Source organism: Pocillopora verrucosa, chromosome 3 (assembly GCF_036669915.1).
Source record: "Pocillopora verrucosa isolate sample1 chromosome 3, ASM3666991v2, whole genome shotgun sequence".
Taxonomy (NCBI): Eukaryota; Metazoa; Cnidaria; class Anthozoa; order Scleractinia; family Pocilloporidae; genus Pocillopora; species Pocillopora verrucosa.
Genome location: NC_089314.1, coordinates 4,371,096 through 4,397,119, shown reverse-complemented (window position 1 = coordinate 4,397,119; position 26,024 = coordinate 4,371,096). Strand labels below are relative to the sequence as shown.

The 26,024-nt window shown below is 37.7% G+C and overlaps 3 protein-coding genes across 3 annotated transcripts; all 3 read right to left on the bottom strand.

The window, feature by feature from the left end:
* Positions 1 to 5,923: 5,923 nt before the first annotated feature.
* On the bottom strand, positions 5,924 to 12,102 carry LOC131796514 (espin). The gene is made up of 9 exons (XM_066163063.1): positions 11,924 to 12,102; positions 11,311 to 11,365; positions 10,894 to 10,927; positions 10,270 to 10,470; positions 9,791 to 9,938; positions 9,173 to 9,269; positions 7,664 to 8,203; positions 6,890 to 6,970; positions 5,924 to 6,516 (listed from the first exon to the last, which is right to left on the bottom strand). The coding sequence occupies exons 1-9, from the start codon at positions 12,100 to 12,102 to the stop codon at positions 6,100 to 6,102; spliced, it is 1,752 nt and encodes a 583-aa protein (XP_066019160.1). The 3' UTR covers positions 5,924 to 6,099.
* Positions 12,103 to 13,158: 1,056 nt separating this feature from the next.
* Positions 13,159 to 18,029, bottom strand: LOC131796542 (uncharacterized). The gene is made up of 3 exons (XM_066163062.1): positions 17,095 to 18,029; positions 15,857 to 16,990; positions 13,159 to 15,602 (listed from the first exon to the last, which is right to left on the bottom strand). Exons 1-3 carry the CDS (start codon positions 17,924 to 17,926, stop codon positions 14,764 to 14,766), a joined length of 2,805 nt encoding a protein of 934 aa, XP_066019159.1. The 5' UTR covers positions 17,927 to 18,029; the 3' UTR covers positions 13,159 to 14,763.
* Positions 18,030 to 18,584: 555 nt separating this feature from the next.
* Positions 18,585 to 26,008, bottom strand: LOC131796529 (E3 ubiquitin-protein ligase RING2). The gene is made up of 14 exons (XM_059114121.2): positions 25,836 to 26,008; positions 24,381 to 24,526; positions 23,779 to 23,828; positions 23,569 to 23,656; positions 23,415 to 23,450; positions 22,751 to 22,855; positions 22,074 to 22,104; positions 21,687 to 21,812; positions 21,342 to 21,394; positions 21,021 to 21,117; positions 20,454 to 20,516; positions 20,012 to 20,088; positions 19,682 to 19,723; positions 18,585 to 19,166 (listed from the first exon to the last, which is right to left on the bottom strand). The coding sequence occupies exons 1-14, from the start codon at positions 25,882 to 25,884 to the stop codon at positions 19,107 to 19,109; spliced, it is 1,023 nt and encodes a 340-aa protein (XP_058970104.1). The 5' UTR covers positions 25,885 to 26,008; the 3' UTR covers positions 18,585 to 19,106.
* Positions 26,009 to 26,024: the final 16 nt, after the last annotated feature.

Below are 26,024 nucleotides of genomic sequence, written 5' to 3'. Positions count from 1 at the left end.
GAGCCTGAAGGGCAAGTGAATCCACCTCAATACTGAGCACCGTTAAGCAAGTGGACAGCCCCTCATATTTATCTGGTTGAAACGGGATACCTTAGTCCTCAAAAAGCCGAGTGCACATATCCAGGTTGTTCTGGCAGAAGGGTGAGTTGGGGGGATCCAATGGGTGGATGTCATCTTTTTCCCAGTTTTTGGATGGAAAGGCTACTTACCCCGCACAAGAATTTCGTTTCAAGGTTTTTTTTCCGGACGTTTCGGCAGCTACGCCAATTACGGTCTTTTCGTATTTTTGTTTTTCTATGCAAACGTGACTGTTTTGATGGTAAGAATGACTGTGCCTAAATCCCACCGGCTAGAGGTAAGCCAGAGGAGCACAAGTGACGAGTTTCCGAGTCGGGTGATAATCGGAAATTGTCGGCTATTCCAATATGGCGGACTATTCCAGAAACACTATTTGCTATTTATCAACAATCAAGCGACGTGATTGAACCAGACATGAACATTATTAGATGCTTTACCTGTGAAGAATACATTGTTGAGTTTAAGTCAAGGAAATTTCGCCAAATTTTCTATCCCTGTTTCCTTCACCCTCGTCGATCTTCAGTTTCTTGTTCAGCAGACTTTTGGCTTAACACCGTAGCCGCAAAGATCAACGCTTGCAAAGGTAAACAAAACTTATGAATAGTATCGTCACTATAATGCCCTTGTCATATTACTACTGGTTAAAAAGATCCCCAAGATGAAATTTCTTTTGTCCTGTACACTAGCTGGTAGGATCAGAAGGCGCTTATAAAATACTACCGGCTAGAGTTACAGCCTGCATATTTAGACGACTTTGTCCAATCTTTATTACGGTTTGCTCCACATTTGACTTTTCTGCACTCCATTTAGTCTTACACTCCTTGGAATCACTTTTTACAAGAGTACGTTTACATTTATTTTCTTATTTGGTCTTCTACCTCTAGCAAATAGGATCTGAAGGGGCTTACTACCGGCTAGAGGTACAGCTTGCATACTTAGTCCACTTTGCCCAATTTTTATTACGGTTTCCACCACATCTGACTTTTCTGCACTCCAAATTAGTCTTACACTCCCTGGAATAATTTTTCACAAGAGTATGTTTACATCTATATTTTTTATTTGGTCTTCTACCTCTAGATGGTAGGATCTTAAGAGGCTTTATAGAATACAACTAGCTTGAGGTACAGTTTGCATATTTAGTCAACTTTGCCCAATTTTTACTGCGGTTTGCCCCACATTTGACTTTTCTGCACTCCAAATTAGTCTTACACTCCCTGGAATCACTTTTTACAAGAGTACGTTTACATTTATTTTCTTATTTGGTCTTGTACCTCTAGCTGGTAGGATCTGAAGGGGCTTTGAAAATACTACCGGCTAGAAGTACAGCTTGCATATTTAGTCGACTTTGCCCAATTTTTAATACGGTTTCCAGCAGATCTGACTTTTCTGCACTCCAAATTAGTCTTACACTCCCTGGAATAATTTTTCACAAGAGTACGTTTACATCTATATTTTTTATTTGGTCTTCTACCTCTAGCTGGTAGGATCTTAAAAGGCTTATAAAATACAACTAGCTCGAGGTCAGTTTGCATATTTAGTCAACTTTGCCCAATTTTTACTGCGGTTTGCTCCACATTTGACTTTTCTTTACTTCAAATTAGTCTTACACTCCAAGGAATCACCTTTTCATTAATACATTTACATTTTGTTATTTCCTATTTAGTCTTAAACCTCTGACTGGTAGGATCTTAGGAGGCTTAGAAAATACTTGAAATACAGCTTGCATATTTAATCGACTTTGCCAAATTTTTATTACAGTCTGTCTTGCATTTTACTTTCTAGCCATTTTAGTCTTATACTACATTGGAATCACTTTTTTCAAGAATATCTTCTTGTTCCTTGGTAGTGCACCTAACACTGCCTATTTGATAGCACAGCACACAAGCTATGAGCATCAAATGACTCTTTATGACAAATCAGCAGAAACTAAAGCAGGCATTGTTACATTTGGTAATAAGCAAAGGGTTTCAGGTTCATGTTCAATTAAGAAAGGTTTTATTTCTTTTTAATAATAGCAATTTGTATTTCAAAAATATAATAATAACAAAGGCATTGGTTAATTTCATTTATTTAATTGTATAAATTATATATATATATATATATATATATATATATATAAGTGAAAGTATCAAAGAGGATGCATCGATTCTCTGTTACTCAGACTAACAGAGAATCGATGTGTCCTCTTTGATTCTTTCACTTATATATATACTCAGCTCTGCTACCACAGCATTGAGCACTTTATGCCAAGGTTGACTCTACCCCCACATTTATACACATATATATACATATATATATACATATATATAAATATAAATATACACATATATACATATATATAAAAGTTCAGTCTGACGAGTGCTTAGGAAGATGAAGCTCATAAAGACCTTGTGCGAGCTAGCTATTATGACCACTACCGGAATTAAACCCGAAAGATACAAATGGGCTTCGAATGGGCAGTAACACATTGCAATTTCTCGTTTCTTTTGAAGATAGATGACGACGTTTTTTTACATATTCCAAGAGTTCTCTCTTTCTTGAACGCGACCACCACGTCGAAGAAAAAGCTTTACACTGGCTTGCTTTATGCAAACATGGGCCCTCATAGGAAAGGCAAATGGATGGTAACTTACGAGGAATATAACGAGACAAGATATCCAGATTTTTGCCCCGGTTTTGGATACGTTTTATCTCACGATGTTGTACGTGCATTTGTTGACACTTTCTCTTCTTTGCCGTTCTTCAGACTGGACGATGTTTACGTTGGCATGCTGGCGAGTAAGAACGGAATAAGTATCACAAACAATGTGGGTTTTGAAGTATGGCATCCACCTCAATATGTATGTGTTCCAACAAAGGATACTTTAGTCAGACATGATGTAGGGGAAGAGTGCCAAATTAAAATGTTTAATAGTTAATCATTTTCCCTGAGTAGTTCGATAGCGGGGTTACACGGCACGAAAAATGGATTTAATCGGGTTTGCCAAAGGAGCAAATATGTAACAATTTTGGTGATCTAAATTTGCACCACATTCGCCAGCTGGCAAAAAATACGTAAATTTGCTGATATTGGTATTTGAATGTAATTGTATTCCAGAGAATAGCGCCTGAAATTTTGGAACAACAATAATTTCTGATCCTCTGAACGAGTACTTGGTATTTCTCTTGGTTACAATTTTGTCACTTTGTTGTACAGTAATCTATCGCTGTAGGCATCATACACCAGCTTAAACATATTGGTCTTGAAGATGTAAGCTAAGGAATGCCATTCGGCTATCTTTAGAATGTCTTCATAGGAGGTGTTATTTCCTAAGTTTTAGAGTAAGTTCACTGCTCAGCCAGCCGTGAAGTTTTTCAATTGACCTATATAGTTCAGAGTTGCTGCAGTTTGCCCATGTAATATAGCCGTAAGTTATTGAAGGAAAAATAATACTAAAGTAAAATTGTTCTAAAACATTCTTAGGTCGGAACTTCGGATTAATATTAGTATCTGGGCAACTGCCCACCTACCCCTCCCCTAACCCAACATCAACCCTAGCTTGTTATCATTGACTGTTGTTGAGTTAGGGAAGGGGTAGGTGGGCAGTTGCCCAGATACCGATATTGATCCGGAACTTCTATATTATTAGTGGATTATTTTTATTGGCAAAACTCTTTTGAACTTCAGATAGCTGCGGTATCCATGTCAACCCGTCGTCTACAGTTACACCGCGTAACCTCGATTTGATAACCAGTTTGACAAAGCAACCGCCGATGGTGACGGGTGGAATCGGCCCCACTGCGCTAGTTTTAGATAAGAGCATACTTTCGCTCTTTCTAGGGAATGGTGCGATCCTGTTATTTAGACACCAGGGATAAAGCTCCTTCAGTGCTTTGTTTAGCTGTTGTATTGCTTGATCCCCATTTTCAGCCACACACGATATCATTTTATCATCCACGAACATGTTGGTTTCCCCTGAAGGAACTGAAGATGGTATAAAGGGGAAGTTTTCTTAGCCGCAACTTAAGATCTGCTGATGGCCATCGCCTGTTTGATGTTAAATATGATCTGCGCAACTATGGTTTTTTCGTTCTTTTTCAGTAGCGTCACCACAGTTGTGGAATGACATGCCACTAGGAATAAGATCTTGTGACAGTCTGGACGATTTCAAGAAAAAAACTGAAGACTTATCTTTTTACGAAAGCGTTTTTAAATTAGTCCTTTTATATTTTAGTCGTTTTTATATATATTAGCCCTTCGATATTTCAGCTTTATGTTTTAAGTTAAGCCTGCACAGATCGCTGATAGTTTCAAAAGACACAGATTCCCGAGTGATAGCGAGTGATCCCCTGGAAAATATGCTAAAAAGTTTCCAAAAATTTTCCCAAACTTTGAAGTGGAACAGACGAAAGACTTTGGCAGGTTTGATTTTCTTTAGTTAAGTCAGTCAAACGAGAGCGAAATTGCTGACAATTGCATAAAGCGCTATTCCATAGTTCGCTTTATTTTCCTTTCTTTTACTATTTGTTGCCTTCTTAATCTATTTTCGAAAAAACTAGTTCTTTTCAAAACTTCCCAGCTGTCCTCATTCTCAGAAAAGATCAGAGCTTTCAGCCCGGCTGACGCCAGCCGGTGTTACGGCATCGCTCTTCGTTCATACGAACCGGTCTAGCGCGACAAATGGCATGAGTTTGTCATTTCAGCGTTTGTTCGGTTTTGGAAAAATTGCTTGCACAGTGTCTGCTCCATTCCATTTGCCAAAGCTTCTGGAAGTTCTGAGCAGAAAGCACGTTGTGGCCTCTGCAGTGCGGGAGATTCCGCAGTTTGAATGCAATAAACTCCACGTAAGAAAGCACATCGGCTGAGAAAGCTTTGGAGAAATGTTTTTTCTTACGGAATTCCGGATTACACGGTTCCTATAGGCACTTGAGGGAGAAAGCAAATGACAGATGCGTTTTCACGTGGAGCTTATTGCATTCAAACTGCAGAATATTTTTACAATATAATTCATCTTTTGTTCAGCAAGCTTGTTTTGGTCAGGATATTTGGATATTGCTTTCAATTCTGTTGTAAATTTGTGTTTCTTTTGAAACCATTTTGTTCCAATTGCTTTGATTACTCGGATCGAAATAAGCAGCCAGTCTCCACTAGAATTTAACAGAATTTAACGAGGTGAACTTAACGAGATGAATGCCACGAATTATGACGCATTCCTGGCCAATCAGGACGCGCACATCTTAATAATCACTTAAGCAGTTATACTACAGTTATAATGGCAGTTCATTGGCAATCAGTTTTTTAAAGTCTCTCCCCCCCCCCTCTTCTCACTCTGTCGGTGACGACTAATCCCCCCGTGCTAGGCATAGATATATGCCTTACCAATGTAGATTGTTCTTGGGCCATTATATTTTTGGTCACAAAAAATTTGGTCACATTGATCTTACTTCGTTTGAATTTTCCTTAGAGAATCATAGGGAGTGTATGAACGTATTTTTCCTTTTCGACAACACATGAATAGGCGAGAAAGAAAAGTTACCCGGATGTATATCATTTAAGCAGCGTTTGCAAGAGAATTTGACCAATTCTTTACTGCGAATCTTGAATACGATACCAAACCAAGTATGCTGTAATTTTTAGTCTTTAAGTAAACATTTGTGGTACTTTCGCAATACTTTCGATTTTTTCCTCAAATAAGTAATTACAAGAGATTTCTCTCGCAAGAGATTACAAACAGTTTATAATCTCTTGGTAATTACGAACCTAAGCTAATTCAAGACCTTGCAAAAAGAAATTATTTCATGGCTTTATTAATATTTTCCCATTACATTTGAATTTTTGATCTCACAAAACTATTGCTTATGTAATGCAGTTGGCCATTTGTCATTTTACATTCTTTTGTTACAGGAACGACAGAGAAACACCTATTTCTCTGATACAGCCCTTGTAAAAAATGACCAATTTGGAACTGACGAGACTGGATTGGTTCTCTCAGTTAAATTCCATCATCCTGCGTTGAGCCGCTAACGCGATAAATTCCGCTTTCACCATATCAGGGAGTTTTCCCGCGGAATGGTTTCCTTATGGCGTTTGCGAGTCTTTTTAGCATCTCTCGACGTTTTCTCATTTTTCGAGGAGTTGCCTTTGGCACGATACACATCACTGGTAGAAGTTTCTTCCTTATGTGTCTGCTGAACAAGTTTTTCACCTTTTTTCTCTTGTTTACATGGATCTCCAACTGAGTCGCTGACAATACCAGACAAAAACTCGTCATTTCCTGACACCACAAAACTGTTTCTTCTTTCTCTTAGAACATTATCTGGCAAACTCTCGAGCGCAAAGCTTGATGACCTTGTCACTTTCCTTTTTGAGAATTTGTAGAGTCGTTTAATGAAATTTTCTCCCTCTGTGCCAGTTTCAACGATGTCGTCAAAACGATCAAAGTCTCCTGAAAAGAGGTCCTACAGAATTTAAGAATCAATGTCAGTACCTGAGCAAATGCATTGCAATGTCTTTCTGCAGTCAGTGCAAGTTATGCAATAGATGACTTTGGCGTAGGTGCTCATGAAGAGATAAGTAATCTCAATTGATGGTTTGAGTCCCGATATTTGCTGGTGAAACGGGAAGACGACCAGGTAACCGATTCTGAGAACACCTTCGCGACGTAGAAAGGAATGACAAAGACGCATCCAAGACCAATTGCCAGACACTTTAATCTCCCTAATCATTCTAAGCAGCACATGACAGTCTGCAGCCTTTCCTTACATCTACGTAGTTAGGAAAGACGCAAAAGTCATCGAACTCAGCGATCAATCAAAATGAAAAAATAAATACCTTGTTTTTTCTCCATGAAACGATTCTGGAGAAGAAAGATGTGTTTCGTTTCTCCGAGGAAACATCTTCATAGTTTGTCACCTGCGATGAGATTCAATTAATTAACACAAAAAGTAATTTTGTTTAAGTTAGTTCGGCCCTATTTCGGTACCAATGGTTCGGGGCATTTTTTAAAGGCTCCCGCTATTTTTTCCAAAACTTCTGAAAATGCCTTTTAGGTATATTGGCGCGGATTCCGCGTAAAGTAAGGAAAGGTAGCTCGTATACCTACAAAGAACCAATCAAACAAAATTAAAGAAATGATTTCATACAAGGGGCAATATTTTAGGGCATTTTCATGTGGTAATCGGAAAGTCATACAAAATACTATAATTTTTTTTATTGTAAAGATATGTTTGGGCGTTAGGTGAGATATAAAATACTGAATAGATAAATACATTTGAAAGATAAAATACATTTTAGCCTGCCAAGTTCTCCATTTAAGCCCGCAAACATGCCCAACAATGCCCGACAAAGGAATATTAATATATAATAACTCATCTTTATGGCTCATAGTCGTTTGGGAGGGGTATAGTCATTGAAACCAAAACACTACTGCGCGTCTCATTGCCTTTAACCTGAAGTAAACTTGTCATGAATTGCCAACTTTTCAACGACTTTCATTGCCATCCGGATCCTACAAATGCAACCTTTGAAATCTTGAAGCAGCCAGCCGCCTATGAGTGTCATAACATCGAGGAAGGGCAAAAACAGTTAGTCACCCCTTAAACTTACCACGTAATGTTGCGAACTGGTAAATTGTCGCTCAGGAGACGAATCATCCCGGCCACTTGCGTCCGAGAGGGAATAAGAAGAATAAACCTTTGATTGATGATGATTAGGTAATAACTCCGTTGATTGCGTCATTTGGTAAACACGTGACCAAGGTATTAAGCTGCTTCTTGTTGCGTGACTTTTAACATGCAAGTCTTCGGAAGAAGGGTCGAATCCCCGAGATAGCCGACCGGCGTATCTCTGATCCGTAGGAGCAACCCCTTTGGGGGATTTGCTCCCGTCACTTTCCATTCTTAGATTGCTATGATGATTCATTGAAATGGCATCGACGCTATTCTTGTATAATAAATGTTGGTTTTGCATTGTATTTCCTCTTCCTAATAATTTGTGATCGGGAGAAAGTTGCCGTGATTGTTGATGAGTCGAAGCTTTTTCGGAACGACGGTCACGTTCGATCGCTTTTCTCTCAAAGCGAACTCGTTTGAGGCTGTGGTGTCCAGAAATTAAGCCATTCATACCTTGAATGCTGAAGGTCTCGGCCTAGAAAGAAGAGCAATCAAAATTATGAATCAAGTCAAACATAAGATTAGCTTGCGAATATGCCCTTATTATTAGTGCTGCAGGACGCGTGTTTCTTTTCCCACGGAAAGGTCGAGACGAGTCGGGGAGAGGTTTGCTGGGGTTCTGACAGTGAAAATAATTTTAATCAGTGCTAAGCCTCTCAGAGACCATTTGCCGGCTTGCTTTGTTTAAGGCCTCAAAATTTCCCGTGGAAGCGTTTGTGCCGAAGCTCTAACAATGAGAATATGTTCACAAGCTAACATCACTGAGATTCAAGCGAGGGTTTGCTCTTACCTCATTTTATTAAATGGAATATTTTGCTGGATTTTTTTTGGAACGGAAAAAAGTAACCCGAAGTGCGCTTGTCATATCATCTATCGTTAGTTTCACTATCTTATTACAAGATTCCAGACAGTCGCAGAAGTGATGAGATAAAAGTTTTCTTTAAACGAGAATGGCTTTGTGCGTCCGTATTGAGAACAGTGGCGAAAAAAGCCACCCTGACTATGTTTCCAACATGTCTCGAGCAGGAAGATTGGAGGTAACGGTACAAAAGTCCCTTTGAATTTAGCCTGTTCCTAATCTCGAACCCAGATCCTACCGTGTAACTGAAATGAAATAGCAGAACCGCTTACAACTGCTTAGCCGTGGAAGGTCTGGGTAAGGGATAGTAAACAACGCATTAGAAGCGGAGGAATGAAAAACCGAGGGAGGTTTGGGTCGGGTCGCGTTCTTTACCTGACCTGATCTAACCTGCTCTCCCTTTTTCACTCCTCCGCTACTATCACGCTGATTGCTATTTCTCTCTGTTTTACTTAATGAATGACTGGAACAGGTTATTTTGAATCGCTTAGATATAATTGTGATAATTTGTCGCTCACGCTAGTTTCAGAATATAGATTAGCTGACGTCACCCATGGATTTCTTTAGTCTTTCTTTCTTTAATACCTTATATAATAAGTTTGCGCATGCTCCATTTCCACTTTCGATAGCCACGTCGAATGGGGTTCTACCCAGTCTGTCCCGAAGTTTGATTGCCACACCTCTGTGTAACACAAAGACATTGAAAGCGGTATGCTTATACAAATGTTCATGTGGATATTGGAGGCTGATTATAAGCATTATCAATGGCTATCATCGTTGATATATCTACTGATAGTCGAACGATATGCGGGTTGATGGTCAGTCAGCAGTCGGTTGCCAATTGACTCACAATTTTATGACGCACTCGGTCGAGATGGCGAGGAATCAGCTGATTATTAGGATATTATCGTTCCATTATCGGTTGAGTGTTGGTCGACCATTGGCCGACCACAGGCCGACAATCGGCTGACTGTGGACCTACTACCAACCGGCTATCAATCACTAAACGGCTAACTATCGATCGACATAGAGATAGATTATCGAACGAAACATCCGACTTCGGTCAGGTTGGATGGGAAAATATTTGCCGACCATGAAGACCTATTAATGAGGCGACCATGTAACAGGGAAGTCGAATTAAGACTGCCCACTTTACAACGAAAATGATAAAATAAAAATGATGAACAACGAAAAAATACTCACGCTCGAACAAGGAGTTTTACCACCTCTAGATGACCATTTTGTGCAGCTACATGTAAGGGACTGGAGCCAAGTTTATTTCTCTCATTACCTACACTGCTAATGTTACCCAGGAGCCACTCGACGCAGGAACGGCGGCCACAGGCTGCCGCTGAATAGAGAAACAAAATAGAAGATGCTTCGTCGGTAAAAACATTTAAAAAGGCAGAGGTCCTTTTGGCCATTGTTTGAAATGTATAGACGCTAGGCCAGAGGACTGGGTTTAACACACAAGGTCGTGCTTGGTGACAAACATCCCTGGAAAAATGCTATCGGAAACGTAGACACCGACATAACAGGCACATTAGAAAAAAAATTGTCAAGTGAAGTCGTCCGCGTATGTAACTTTTATTACTGTGTAGGAGAAAGGAACTCTTACATAAACTGTTATCATAGAATTGGTGACTTATCTATAATTTTATTATAGAGTATCAGAATGATACCATAATGCAAAGGTGTGTTCGCAGTCCTGTCCCGAGCCAGCGCGCTACAACCAGTAGAGCTTAGCAGAAACACCAGGCAGCCTAAATGACCCTCAAGAGCTGCTGCATGGACAGCGGTCATACCATCCACAGACATCTCTCGGTGAAATGTTCCCGAGTGCTTTGCGAGCCACGCCAAGCAGTTCAAATGACCTTCTTGGGCTGAGAGATAATAAATGAGAGCATAACTGAATGAAAGAAAAAATGAATGAATAAACGAGTGAGTGAGTGAGTGAATGAATAAATGAATGAGTCTCTATAAGAATTAATGAATTAATGAAAGAATTAATAAAGGAACAAATGGCTAGATATAAAGATAGGTAGATAGACAGATAGAAGATTGACAGATTGATAGATTGGTAAATTAATTAATTGATAGATGAATAGAGTGATGGAGAGTTAGGTAAATGATCATGAAAACAATCAAATGTTAAGCCCTATTCTTTTTGATCCGTTTTCTCCTTTATCCCCCCACCCTTTCTGATATGCCTCCCTCTTCTCTGCCCCCTTCCCCCTTGTCTTATGAAAACTGTAAAATGGCCGTATTAGCGTTAATCGTTTGAACTATGCTAGCTTTCCTCTTACCTGCAAAATAAAGTGGTGTAACTCCACTGTTGTCCTGTTGTGATAAATAGCACATGTAATCATTGTCATTGTCGAGCGCATTTGTAGCCTCAAAACTGTACGTTGCCTCATCTACTCGAAATCATTGATCATTAAAAAATAAGAAGGAAAGAATTTTATTGAAAACTGTTAACATTTCAGTTGAATTTTACGAACCGTTAAAGAGATGCTTTTCGAAGCCTTTCGGTGAATCCACTTGAGACATTCAAGATGGCCACCGGCGGCCGCGTAATGAGCTGGTACCGAGCCTTCTGCAGACCTTTATCATGTAGAGAAAGCAGAACGGGTTCACGTTATCCAAAAATCGTTCAATACTAGTTGAATGAGGGACAGTCTGTTGCGGGCATTGAAGATAGAAACCGGTCTATCTAGCTTTACCAGCGATGTGTACATTCTCATCAAACTTATATAAAAATGGTTATGATCAGGAGCCCTGTTAAGTTGAAAAATAACATGCTAATTCAAAACCGAAAAAAAATTTTCCCTTTGAAGCTACTACTTTAAAATGAAGAAAGCAGGTATCAGCAATTCCATCATAATAATGTATATATTCCCATCTGAGGCCTATTTTCTTAGCATTTCTTTAATTTATACCTACACAGAAGTCTACCTCGTAACAATAATAAGAAGTCTGAATTGATATCGTTGACATTTGCCAAGATTAGGTTGAGGCTCAAACGCTGAGTTGCCCAAATTAAAAGTTTCGTGCAATTAGGCACTTAGTAAAACTATTATTCGTCTAAAATGAAAAAGGGTGATCAGAATCCAAAACCACGGAGAAGTTCTATAGTTTAAAAACTATTTCTAAATTGCTGGCTTACAATCTTATGAAGACAGATTAAACGGATAAAAATCAGAACAGTATTTTGGTAAATAAAAAAGAGTAATTAAATCAATAGTGCCTTTCGTACAAGACCAATATTCTGTCTACCTGAAAACAGGTACTTTATGAAGCAAAATAAACGGATTGATTATCTAAGAAATATTTTACCTGGCAGTCAGGCTGCTTCCACGTTTAATGAGCCATTTTGTACACACCAGATAACCACGATAAGCGGCATGGTGTATGTGACATAGTCCTTGCTGGTCCAGAGCATTTGGAACGAATCTCCCAGCTGTGTACAACGCTTTTAAGCGCTGTAAATGCTTTACCTCGCGTGTATCCGCCATCGAGAGTATTTTAATACGCTTTACCGAGGCAAAAACGTCGATGAAGTTCTGAAAACAACGGTGAGCGTAATGAGTAGTCGTTTTATACTTCACTATCTGGAACCTGGCCTTTGTTGGATCATGTAGATATCTATCTATATATTTTTCAGAACAAATGAAGCGCTCTTTGGTATTCAATTTTTTTCGGATGAAAGCTTTCTACGTATTTGAGAAGTAACACCGTGTGATGTGACATAAAATGTCTTCAGATTTGCTATCCAAAAGTTGCATCTCTTGTGAAACTTCATTCAGGAGCTGAGCATAATTTTACGAAATTTTTTCAAAGATTTTTTCTCTGGCGGCATCGATAAAACAGAATAACAATGATGTTAAATAATTAAAGACAGTAAAAGAAGAAGACAATAAAAGTTTTTACAAAACTAAAACCATGATACAGGATCTTTAGATATTCTTTTGTGTTCGTTTGTCCTTACATAAATATTTATACAGTCTGCGTCCATTCATAAAAGATCTACAGGCTATTAGCCATAAGAGAGTAGTGCAGATGCTGATATTCTCTCTATTTCTCATTCTAAAAGCCTTATTTTTTATCTAGTACTTTTGAGTCTAGCTAAATCTCGCGATGCTAGTTGCACTAATGACGTCAGCAATGCAGAGTGACGCAAGTAAACACAGTTGGAAATCTGGAAAGTGCGGGAAGCATGGAAACTCTCCCTGAACAAACCATTTTTAATACTATTTTTTTTACTTATTATTATTTTTGTTAACCTGTGAATGCAAGCTTTGCAAATTCAAGATTTAATTACTTGAATTACTGGGGGGAGGGGAGGGGAAGGAAGGAGAGAATGCAATTTTTGATTTTTTGATTTTTCTTTAGCAGTGAATCAGAATGAGGGTAAGACATTATACTTCTTACCTCAAGTGGCAGTAGTATTGCAATCTCATTTTTGTCTTTTTTTAAACCACTTCTTACCCAGCATAATTGACATTATTGCACCATAAGAACAATCTTGGATTTAGAATTAAAATGGACACACTGCAGTTTTCTATTCCATCAACTAATTTCTTTATCAATATATTTCCAAATCTTTGTCACATATAATGGTTAAACATACTACAAGTTGATAATATAAATTTGTTCTGTTGTCTCACAACAAAGTCACTAGATGTAGTGAGACATCAGAACAAATTTATCCAGCTACCACAATGAACAACCTATTTCATTACATATTACAAGTTATAACTAACAGCACGCTTATTGCATCCTTCATCACTCAAGAGTTGTAAATATGCACTGAGACGCAAAAGTGATTTCACTCTCCCCCTATGTAAAACCGAGCGTTTGAAGAACAGTTTTATTTTTAGCCATGTCTATAAGATGTAGAAAATTTTTCTTATTCTCTCTTTTGTTATCATCAGTATTTGTAAATATCCCGTAATTCAGCCTATGGCTGCAATGGTGGTTAATAAAGTATCTCTCTCTCTATCTCTCTCTCTCACTCACTGACAATTAGTGACTGGTAGAAATAATACTGTTACCTTTAAAATTTGACAAGTTAATTGAAGCACAATTTAAGTTTGAATACTTAACTGATCATTAACCCTTTAACTCCCTAGATCTCATTGGTAATTCTCCTTACTGTCTGTTAGCTGGAGAATTTGGTATCGGATCAATTAGTAATCCCATAATTAATATTTTTCTTTATTCTCATCACTCGTCTGCTTGATATTGTATCGATATGGTAAGGAGAAAATCTGTCTTGGTCATTCATGGGAGTTAAAGGGTTGGTTCAAGTATTGCACTGCAACTTAAAATGGACTTAGAAGATTAAAAACTAAAACACTCAGATTGTCTGTAAAAATTATAAAATAATACAATCTATTCTTTGTTAAAAAAAAAAAAAAATCCCTACAGAATTAACTTGTTGAACAGTAACATATTTTATTAACTCAAGCCCTGGGAGAACCTGAAATATTTGGAACTTCTTGTTGTGTAATTTAATAGTGTTCTATACTATTTTAAATTGTAGAGTGGGCTAGCTTTAAATTGTTGATTTCTGCATTTCAACTTACAATGCTCTCTCCTTGAAAATACCCTTAGATCATGGGAACTTTGGGTTACATGTACAAACAGAAGTGCAATAGCTCTAAGCTGTGTTTTTTAAGGCATAAAATTGCTTCTTGGTTTACAAAAAAAGCATGTCTCACTACTTATTTTAAATTGTCACCCGATACTACAGGTTTAGCTGAACAATACTGTAGCTGATTTGAGGGACATGTCTGGCTGCCACGTGGGCTTGGTAAAACATATAGAAACTTATCCAATACCTGATTTTATGCATGGTAGTTTTTCACAAGTCTACATTTTTTTCATATTCATTAGCTTAACCCTTTCATTACCAGGAGTGACCAGAAGGGAATCTATCCTTACAATATTCATTTACTTCAAGCAGAAATATGATGACAAGACAGAAAAAATTATCAACTAAAGGATATTTCTTGGATTTAAACACTTAATACTAAGAGCTTAAATTGTAGGAAATGTCTGGCAGATGGTGCAAAAAAATTACCCACTGTATAGAGCTTGTAAGTGAAAGGGTTTATCTATGTGAACCTACAGTAAATGTATAACCACCTTACGGCAGCGATAACTGCTTGTATTTATACAACATCTTTTAGAGTCTTGAAAACAAGTTCAGCATATTCAGTGGCCACATCCTGAGTGACAACATTACTGTAATATATAATACTCCAAAACAATTGACCATCAATGGTCACTAAGTTGTTGCTAAACACAGGGCCAAAATTATGCCCTGCACCAGCAAAATACACTCCATTACACTCATAAGCCTTCGTTTCACCTTCTTTTCCAAAGGTTTGTTTTCCAAGATTAGAAACATGGCATAGCCTATTCAAACGACCTGCTGTTTTCTTGTTTTTAGAGACTTTGTACATTTTTTTGGCAAAGTCAATGTCCAATAAATGAAGTTCCTTCAAACATGCATGGTGTTTTCCGCTTGCAACTGCTTGCCGTACCTGTTGTGTACATTTCTGTGCAAATTTCCAAAAATGCTCATGTATGTCTTGCAGAACTGGCACAGGGATTTTAAGCCCACAGTCTAATGTAAAACAACCCAGATCTTTGCTTGATATTGGTGGCTGGCATTCCTGTCTCACATTCACACTAAAACTCAAAGGAATAGACATTGGTATTCGCAGGTCACCATTCTGTAACATGGTTGCTATGGCAACACTTGCTGCAGCTGTAAGCATTCCATGTACAGTACATTTGTTCTCTTTACATTTCTCTACCAGCTCAGAAATGGAACATTTGGGTAAATTTCTTGGCAGAATACAAGTTTTCCTTAAAATGGTTGGATCACATAAGCTAGTTGGTGGAATCACTGCAGTGAACTGATTCCTTGGCTTTCCAACTACAGACCTTCCAACCCCCATCACATGCAAATCTGGAGGTTTTAAAAAAAAAAGCCTAGAGAAACCTGGAGATTAGGACCTCAAACCTGGAGACTTCAAAAATATGCGTCAAATAAAAAAAACGACGACAGATTATTTGTTTCAGAGTATTCCTTACCTTCTCAGTGTTCTCTGTTGTAGTCTTTCGCTGCCTTTTTTGCAGAGCTGAGAAGATTCTCATCAGGGTTGAACTTAAAACACGGTGAGGTTTCCTCTGGGTACTGCAACTTCATTGCCAGTAAATTCGATAGAGTTCCCTCCAGTTTAAGGGAGGACCGACTATCTGTTTTGTTCTTGCGAACCATGCTGAACAGCCTCTCCTCCCCTGCATTACTGTGTGGCAAAAGTACAACCAGCTCTGCCACCTTCTGAAGATGGCAAAATCTTTTTGCTGAGGATTCAGGAATTACCATTTGTGACATGTACCACCAGAGAATGTCTACTCTGTAATGGAAAATTTCCTGATCATTAACTAATCCATCAACAACTTTAGCTTCCTTCCAAGCAATCACACCAATGTCTTCATCTGTTAGAGACTGATAATCACGAAATTCATCATACATCTCATCAATGTTAACAGTGTTCAAGGCTGATTTGAACCTGGATAGAAAGTATTCTACACTCTCCCATTTTGCCTGACTACGTTTCTGAACGTTGATCCATCTTGCATGCTTCAGCAGCTCATCAGTAATAGGAAACTTGCTCAAAACATATTGGAAGGCTGCCTTGAAATATTCATGTGCTGCTGTTAAGAAACGAGTGTAGGCTGTTTGAGATATTTCCCCTTGATTAAGTAGCCTCTGTAGTGTAAACTTTGTCGTCCCTCCTAAGTGAATTTCTGCAAGGGGTATATAAATTGTTGGATCTTGCAAATTAATTTCATTAAGTGGTTTCTTCATGACCTCCACCTTGATAACACGATTTCCAAGAGTATTTGCAAGTTTTATGACAGAGTCATAAACTATGTGAATGGATGGCTCGTCTGACTGCAAAAGTTTGTTAAAATTTGTAAACAGTGGGATGGAAGCATTGTGAAAAAACAGGGAAACTTCTGTGAGTGGATTTTCAAAGGCTTTCTGTAACCTCTTGAATCTCGCATCACCAGCATCTTCACTCAAAAAGTATGACTTCAATCCAGTATACTTTTCAAGTGTGCGTTGAACGCAGCGTTCTAAAGAAAGCCACCTGGTAGAAGAATGCTTCAGTATCTTACCATACTCCTGGTTACAAAACTGCATGTACTCAAGTAGGATCCCTTTCCGTTTTGTGCTTTTATCAAACCAGTAATACTGATCAATAAGAAGCTCTTCTGCACTGATTCCTATAATCTTTGCAAATTCGTCATGAGCTCTACTTGCTGCAATGTGCGCCAAATGGCAAGGACATCCCAATACATAGGTCTCTGGATTTTTTGCTTTGAAGTGGGATGCCAAAGAATTGTGAGCACCCACCATTGAATTAGTGTTATCTACTGAAAGGCTGACAACCTGATTCCATGGTATTTCATCAGTCTCTAACTTTTCCTGGACAACACCAAAAAGAGTTTCTGCTTTTGAACTATCTTATACAACAGTCGAGCGAAGATGGGCTTAAGAGAAAGCAGAACTTTATCCAGTTGAGTTAAGGTAATGTGATGCTTTAAAAGATCAGAAATAGGTGGGTATAGAGGAACACTTGTTGTTTTGATGTCATTGTCAACCTTGCCACTCTCCATGTTCAAGAAATCTAAGAAATCTCCACAAAGATTCAACAAAGCGGTATCGTCTGCGATGAGCTGATGAACTGAAAACAGCAAGGTGTTCAAGAAACACCTTTCTTTTGCATCATATTCCTCCTTGAACAATCGTGCTCTCCACAAAGGACCGTCAGAGGTCTGGAATGGAGTCGAGAGTTCCTTTTCAAAAGACGATTCCCAATTACGAGCCTGTTTACTTTTGATGTAGAAATCTATAGCATACGGTTCATCCATCTCAATAAAACATTTCACTACCTTCGTTCTCCCGTGCACAGCAACTTCTCTGACTCGCATACGAAGAATGGTGTGTTTCCTTGGCAAACGTTCCAATGTTTGCCGAACCATGGTCTGTTGAAGAGAGACTTTGGACTTCAGCAAAAGAACAACAGATTGCAAACCTCCACCATAGCTATGAAGGTCATCAATCATGCTTTCAAACAATCCAAGACGCCTTCCAATTTGATAATCGGAGTCAATGGCGTTTTGTTGGTTCTTCCTTTGCCGTATTCGATCGGAACAAAATCCAATGAAGGTCAATATAGCAACTGCGTAAACACCAGTTAGTCCGATCTCGGGCAAGTAGTTGCTCAACAGCTCCAAAGTTGCCCAAAACATGCCTGGATTCTCTTGATTTCCTCTAAATTGATTAAAAAGTAGCTTAAACTAGGAGCTTAGAATCAACTGCATCTTGCGAACTTTTTTCTACTCTCAAAACTTCGTAATCCTTACCTTCAACACGTGTTTGACGCAGTTCCGGTTGTTGACAGGATTTTGGAGGAGGGGCTTGGGATACCGGAAGTGATTTGCAAAAAGGGTCTCGAGGGTCAAAAGCCAAATTAGACACATTCCACATACACAAACATTCATACAAAATCTGAAACAATAATATTCTCTCTCTTTGTATTGTTTAAAAATTGTTTTTTTTCCTTCTTTTTTTCATGAATACCACAATTTTCAGAAACGTAATGATGCTTATGAGGATGCTTGGATCGTTTACAAATATATTTTCTGACATATTAAGACTTCACAGCAATATGGAAAAACAACGTGGCAATTCTGTGTGCTCTTTAGTTCGGTTGTGTAGATGCAACATTTAGCTTTCCCAATTAACAACATACATTTACAAAAATTAATATGTGACAGCAGATTGAACTGTTTCTCTAGAGGTGACAACACCCCCAATAAAGTGTAACATGTTATCATACAACAATAAATGGGAAAAAAAAAATCTGATGAAACATCAGAGACTAAATCTTATTTGTTCACAAAAAAGTACTTTCAACAACTTTTATTTTGATGAGTTCAAGAAAAATGACAAGATACCACTGCTTTTAATTTCTTAGGTCATGAGGGGAACAAGTAGAGCTCATAATGGCTGACAAAACATGCACAAATTATTGGCGGTCACCAGAAAGTCACTGATACTACACGTATTTACCGAAAAAAGGTACAATACCAAATTTACAGTGTTACTAACACTTAACATATCTTGTAACTGGATAAATATCATAGCGAGCAGCTACATTGTGCAGCATACAATAAGTACTTTATTAAAATAAAACAGCAGTAGCAGTTAGTGTGACTCTATATGCATTATGCCATAAATACATGAACATTTGGAACTTGCAATCCTACATGTATTAGCCAGTGCAGGGTTAAAAAACAGAACATATGATAAGAAGCAAGATGCTTGGTATATAACTTATTGCTATATGGTATGAACAACTGTAGCAAGCACACTTTGTTGGTGATAAAATCTGGAAAAATTGGAGCTGTCAAAGTTCATAAATATGAATCAACTCTGTGGTTTGTTCAAGGCATAGTACATCTCCAATGGCTTGTTGACTTTCCAGTACTGGGAAAATAAAGTAAAACAAAACATGAAAATTGAAATACACTGTTAATTGTAGCATTAATTTTGATAGAAATGGCTCCTTTTAATCCTTTACAACTTAACATCAGGATGCACAATCTCCTTACTGTTCTCCATACAATTCCTAAGGTGCTGATGAGGAGAATTTGTTTCACCAACATGAGTTTCATTGGTTAGTGATCATTTCCTTTATTTTCATGCCCTAAATGTTTGACTAAGGGTTGATATTTTAGGGAGAAATTAAAAGCCAACCACTCGTAGGGGTTTAAGGGTTATGTGATGTGTCCCTCACATGAAATCCTGTGAATATCTTAGGCCAGTTGTTAGAAATGCAAATGACACTGATCTAGGATTACTATATATACTTTGTTTGAATTTCTTTTGTAGAAAAGTGTTCATGTATGTACCTGTACATAAAAGCAAATGCTTTTTAGTGTGTCAGCTTGGTGTATGGCAAAAGTGAGGTGTACTTAATTTTTAAGTGATTGAATGATTACCTTCTCATTCACAAAATCCAATATCATTGATCCAGGAAGAGGCTGAAAGTCAATTGAAAACAACTGTGAGCTACATGCATCTTTTACTCAGACCAGCAAAATATACTCCATCATTTTTCACTATTTTACATGTATTGCTAAAACAAAAAATTTCTTGGTGCAAAACTTTAGGGTGTTGTGACTCCCTCCTGGATTGGACACAAGATGTATTCCTTTGCAAGTAACTCACTTGCAACTATCATCCAAACTGTGGCAATTAATTTTCTTCAATATCAGCTAATAAATCACAACATTCTGCTGCTGGCCAGATGGTAATGTCTGTTCACTTACTGTGTATTGCCCTGGCATGCTAGCAATGTATATTGTGAACTGTGTGGCTTCACTGCTCTCCTCAGTTGGGTTAGCACCTGTATTAAAGATCTTTTGTTTAATATCATGACAACCACAGGCTCTTCTTCTCTGCTTTGAAACTCAAAACTGGAAACTATAACTCTCACAGACTCCAACCATTAAAATTTTTTTAATTATTGCATCTGTTTTGGCTGGATCTTAAAATTATTGAAATGGCTGGTACTAATTTTTTTCCCAAGACTCCTGAGTGGTTTTTGAGGGGGATGTTTCCAAGTACCTTCCCCCACCCACCCCTCTCCTTCCCTTAATTTTCCTTCCACTGATTCACTGATTAAGAGCTGGATGGTGTTCTTTAAACAACAACAAATGATTAATATAATTTATAATTATTACAGTTTTATGACTTGTCATTGTTACTTACCTCCATCTTCCTGTTGTGACTCAAGGGCAAGTCTCATTGCGAGGTACTTGGCAAGATGGTCGACTGTAAATTCATAAAACAAAATACAAAAATATGTTATCATGAAAAACTAAGTGATACTAACATGCAAATGTAGAAAATCTACCGGTGAGGATATTTTTACTTGTTTAAAAGTTGTATGCTACTGTTCAAGTAAGTGTTTGATAGTAACCTGTAGCTCATGCTCATCAGTATCATGGTGTACGTAAACTGAGAAGGTACTATAGATGTATTAAAAGCATGCAATGGAATGCCGCCAAAGCACATAAATACTTCTGCAGGAACAGAGAGGTACATTTGCAGTACTGTCTGAAACTATGGAGACATTCTCTGGGGGGTTTCATTGGGGGATGTGTGTGCATGGCAACTGACCACAAGTTTGCTCTTTTTAATTCATTATTGTGCTTTTTGCATTGAGAGTAGTAGAAAATTATCAGTGAAATAAAAATGCAACAAGATCAGATGTAAATTTGTGAGTGTGAAAAGAAGATTGCTGACAAATCTTTTTTCTCTTTAAAGTCAGTTCACCTGAGGCATTAGCTGTAGTTTTTATGTAGCGTGTTTGCTGGGCCACTGTCTCTGGGTCATGATCCTTGGGGTGAGGTTTAAACACCAATTCAATTTCCTGTGTAAAAAAAATAAAAGTGTGAGAAAAATGAAACTCAGATATGACAACAATTCTTTACAATTCTTTACAATTCTGGGAGACAGAAAAACACAAGTAATCATGCATCAAATTTCCAGATCTGACTGTTTGGGGAGAAATAGTCAGCAGTGTTTATTTTGCATTCAACAATCAAATACAAGTACAAGTAAGAATAATATTAATTTTGACAGACAAATCCTCACATTAACAGGCTCTGATGTTTCTGTAGCAGCTTCTCCAGTGGAGTCTAAGGTATCTGTTGATAAAGTGTTGGTGGATTCACATTACTTCAAGTACAATAATGGTAAATATGTACCGAGGAATGTTAAGTCAGTAATAAAGTGGAGTGGCTCATCTGGCCACAGGTTATACTGGTTTATGTTGCATGAAGTTACTAAGAGTACTGTGGCTCTATGTGGACAGCATGTCAGTCCATCCCAAAAATTCTATAAAATCCCCAAAATTTACATGTACAGAAAAGGAAGACAAAAGAGCTTTGGACTCCAAAAGATAACTCCCACACTGATTCCCTTGAGGATACCACTCACTTTCACTTGCATCTGACTCAGGATCTGATGAGGTCTTCTGTCGCTTTCGCACCACATTACTACCTCCTTCTCCAGCAGCTGGTTGGCCTGTGGGACCTGGTGTTCCAGGGGCTCCTGATCCTGCCACTACACATGGGTACGTAATCAATAAGACATTTAAATGTAACTTCACCAGATATCTGGTACAGATACCTTGTGCAAAAAAATTACTCTGAATTACATTGAATTCAGGAGAGTTGCATTAATTTTAATCAAACATTTACAGTCCTAAAGTGAATAAGTAAATCATAAACCTGGACCTGGGAAAGAGGGATGGAGGATTAGTCAGTAAAGTCACAATGATTATTGAAAGTATACATGCCATTCAATCAGTGAATGTGTCATCACCTGGTGATGGGTCATCCGATGATCTTTTTCTCTAAAATAACAACAAACATGTATAAAACAAAAATGATGCAGCTTCAATCACTACCACTAATTTATATAAGATTTTTTTGTTTCGAAACAGTCTTTTTTCCTTCAATTTTGTTTTTCTTGCATCATATATGTATGAAAACAAATTAAAAAACATATTTAAACCAGGTAAAACAAACTTCAACCATAACTGCATACACTGTATGCAGTTATGGTTATAAGTTATAACTGTATGTAGTTATAGTTACAGTTATAACTGTATGCTGTGTCTGTAAGGTTTGGTTGGTTAAAATTAGTCTGCACTGAATACAAATAAATACTTGACTTATTTCAAATCAGGATGATCAGATATTAGGAGTTTAGTGACTGGCTTCACTATCAAACAATTTAACAGTAACTGATTTCAATAGCAGTTAACTGGGTAGATGAAAAAAAAAACATCAAATCTAGGATAGTGACTGCTTAGATGTCACGATCAGGGTCAAGAAAAGAGCTGTCAGTCACATTGTGTTGGTCAGATTTGCCATTGTGTTGCTAGCTATGACTACACCAATGGATCAAAATTGACCTGTAAGATTGACAAGTGCTTCTGTGTCTTATGAGTAAACAAGCCAATTTTATACAGCTCATGTATCATGTACTGAATATACCACTCTTTGTGCTCTATTGATTGCTTGCAGTTTAAGTCCCTCTTCGATGCTGCTTGTCAAAGCTTGTTGGTTATGATGTTTGTTCAATCTCTGTAAAACTTTTTCCTATAAACAGAGTGAAAAAAAAAAAGTACAATGCAAGCTGACATAACAACTATTTTCAATAAACTAATGCACTGTTCATTCAGGAGCTTACAGGATCATACCAAGCACATACGTAAATGTATATGAAACAGATTATGTGGTACAGCTAATGAAAAACCATCTAGCATTTAGGCCTTGACTTGCAAGCTAACTCAAGTTTTTACACCCTAGCATCAGTATGCATATTCTCCATACTGTTCTCTATGCATTTCTTCAGGTGCTGTCAAGGAGAATTTGTTTAATAATCAAGAACTTCTATAGTTGGTGATCATTTCCTTTATTCTTGTGATTTTATTGTGTGATTTAGGGGTGATATTGTGAGGAGAAATTGGATGCCAGTCACTCTTGGGAGTTTGATTCAGGATTAAAAGGAAATATTAGTTTTTTTTAAACCAATCTAATTAATAACACAAGATTTTATGCCTGGATGGTGTGCCACAGAGTGGCTGGTGTATTCCCATGGGTATTTGTATCAAGTATCATTTTAATCCAAGATATGTCTATTACACCAAGTGCTAACCTGATGTGCTTCATATTCATCTCTGTCTGGGTAAATCTGCAATTACAATTGCATAGAACAAAGAATCAACTGGCAGACAATAAAAATATTGCATGTTACAATGACCACAAAATGTCTGAAAAAGCAGACAAGAAAACAACCCAGAACACCTTACCTTAGCAATAAGAGCATCAAAATTAGGATCTGGCCGTAAGGAGCGTTTTGAAATCAACTTTTTTCTACATGTGGGGCATTCTTTGTTCCTACATGTGTGGAAAAAAATTGAAAGAGAAAATTAGAATAAAAATACCATAATTCTAGTTAGTCTGAATTTGTCACAAATTTGGGATAAAAAAAAAGTGACTCCCAGTAAATTTGTACATACCCACTTCTCAGAGCAGTGATGATACATTCTTGGCAAAATCTGTGTAGGCACTAGATAAAATGGACATTTAGTTCAACACCTGACTTAATGGGATAATATATTTACTATTACTAAAGGCAACTATTTACCACTTTCACTGATACTAGGATAAATGTTTTAGTATATATATACATGTGTACCTCACAAGAACCAAAATCATGGTTTATTTCTATCAATAATTAGTACCAAAAATTAGTCTTAAAAACTTTTTGGTAGCCTTGTGAGTCACTTTCCAGCTAGCCAATCAGCAAAAGCAAAAAGCATATTATGTCCCTTGTGAACTCTCTACTTAACCCTCCCAAGATCTAATTAGCAGTTCTCCTTACTATCTGCCTTACAATTCTTATGATGTTAGTTCAGAGAATTTGGTATTGGATCAACTAAGAATCCCATAAATGATATTCTTCTCTGTTCTCATTACCTACTTGCTTGATATTGTATTGATATGGTATGGAGAAATTCTGTCTTGGTCACTTGTGGGAGTGAAAGGGTTGATATGAAAAGTGTATAGCAGTTTAAGTATCTTATACTGAGCTTGCACATCTAGTACCAAACCCACTTACCTCTTTGGTGGTCATTGTGTTTTTTAGCATGTCCAAGCATATAGGACACATCAGTTCACTGTGTAGGCTGCGAGGTGAAATTGAAATCTCTGTTCCATCAGTAATGGCTTCTTGTGGTGTGCGATGAAGCTCATATAAACTAAGTTCTGAAGAGGCAATAGAGATCCAATTATAAAATGTCTGACTAATAAATTACCCAGTGGACTGTACTGCAAAGTTAACCTCTCTTTTTCTAGAGAGTTTTCATGAACAGATGTGGTGACCCAACAGTCAGCACACTGGACCCAGGTCAATGCTGATCTGGCTACAAAGGAGTATAAATGAATGGTACTAGGTAATTTAGTATTATCTACTGACTTGATAACATAAATTGGCCTCTGTAAAAAGTTTAAAGCTGATGTTTCAAGCATAAGCCATTTGTCATTAGAGGACAAAGGCTAATGCTCAAAATGTCAGCTTTGAAACTCTTAAAGGTGGCTAATGTATGTTATCAACATTTGATAATACCAAATTACCTTTTCTACTCTCCCACCGATGCAGCTCCACAGTTTCTTCAAGAACTTATCCTCCCTTTAGGGTAGTAACTTGGTTTGGGGGGAGGGGGCAGTTTAACCTTGCTATGGGAAGGTATTCCATCCAGAGAGAGCAGCCATACTCCTAATTACTTCTTGCAGCAGAAACTGGGAGAAGCTGCAACTGGATGGGCCAGTTAGCTCACATGCAGCATTTTGTTCATATGAATTATTTGATGCTTTCCCAGGTAAATAGTGTACGGGCTGGGTATCATGTTTGAGGGGCTAAGTACTTAATGTTCAATTGGATGCTTGTTTGTGATTGGAAGCTAATAACTTGAAAGTCATTTGGAGAAAAAGGAAGTATAGGTACATGTAAGACAGGTGAATATGTCAAGTGGTGAGCAAAGAAAAGTAACCCTGTTTCTCAAAAGAAAGAAGGTAATGCAGAGTTTCCTTACACTAAATATTCTCAGAGAGGTGTGTAACTATTTCATCAACGGTGATTTAAACCGAGAAAGAAAAGTCGACAAATGAACGCAATTCATTAATTATATATGAGATTAAAGATGAATTGATGAAAGTTGAAAAGAAATGGCGAAGATGATAACTGCGTCAAAAATGTATAGCATACGGGGACGATTGATGGTGATAAATAATGATAGGTCTTTTCGGATGTGTTGTTTCGCAAACAACATTAATTAATAAAGGCGATCTGGATGTTAGCTTAATTTTAGCACGTTTAATCCAACACAGATCCCTTCTTTGTGTTGCGAAACTTAAAAAAAAAACATTAACTTATTTCATGGGAAATAACAAAGACCGTGTACTAGAAATCGAAAAAAGGATGCGAAGAGAAAGATAACAGCTTTGTTTTGTTTGCGCATTTGACAGAAGCATGTGTTGACCTAAATGAAACATCGATAAACTTTTTCACACTCACCCCAAGATTTCGGCTGTTGAACTGGTTGAGGTTGTACTGGAATAGCCATTACCGACACTTCTTCCTTAACAAACGCGATCTAAAGGAGTAAATTTAAGAAAGATGAAAGTATCCAAATGGCGGAACTATTGAGATCTAAGAGGAAAAACTCCCACCAAACCTTGAGAGGAAGTAGTTTGCTAGGTGACC

Coding starts and splice junctions, on each gene's coding strand:
- LOC131796514 (XM_066163063.1), bottom strand. CDS start 12,102: ATGGCGGATACACGCGAGGTAAAGCATTTACAGCGCTTAAAAGCGTTG. Junction 11,366..11,923: donor GGAAGCAGCCTGACTGCCAG/GTAAAATATTTC, acceptor TCAACTTAACAG/GGCTCCTGATCATAACCATT. Junction 9,270..9,790: donor GTAAAACTCCTTGTTCGAGC/GTGAGTATTTTT, acceptor TGTGTTACACAG/AGGTGTGGCAATCAAACTTC.
- LOC131796529 (XM_059114121.2), bottom strand. CDS start 25,884: ATGGCTATTCCAGTACAACCTCAACCAGTTCAACAGCCGAAATCTTGG. Junction 20,089..20,453: donor GTCACAACAGGAAGATGGAG/GTAAGTAACAAT, acceptor TCTTTAATACAG/GTGCTAACCCAACTGAGGAG. Junction 19,167..19,681: donor TGGATTTTGTGAATGAGAAG/GTAATCATTCAA, acceptor TTATTTTCCCAG/TACTGGAAAGTCAACAAGCC.
- LOC131796542 (XM_066163062.1), bottom strand. CDS start 17,926: ATGTTTTGGGCAACTTTGGAGCTGTTGAGCAACTACTTGCCCGAGATC. Junction 16,991..17,094: donor TTTGGTGTTGTCCAGGAAAA/GTTAGAGACTGA, acceptor CCCACTTCAAAG/CAAAAAATCCAGAGACCTAT. Junction 15,603..15,856: donor TCGCAAGAACAAAACAGATA/GTCGGTCCTCCC, acceptor CCTAATCTCCAG/GTTTCTCTAGGCTTTTTTTT.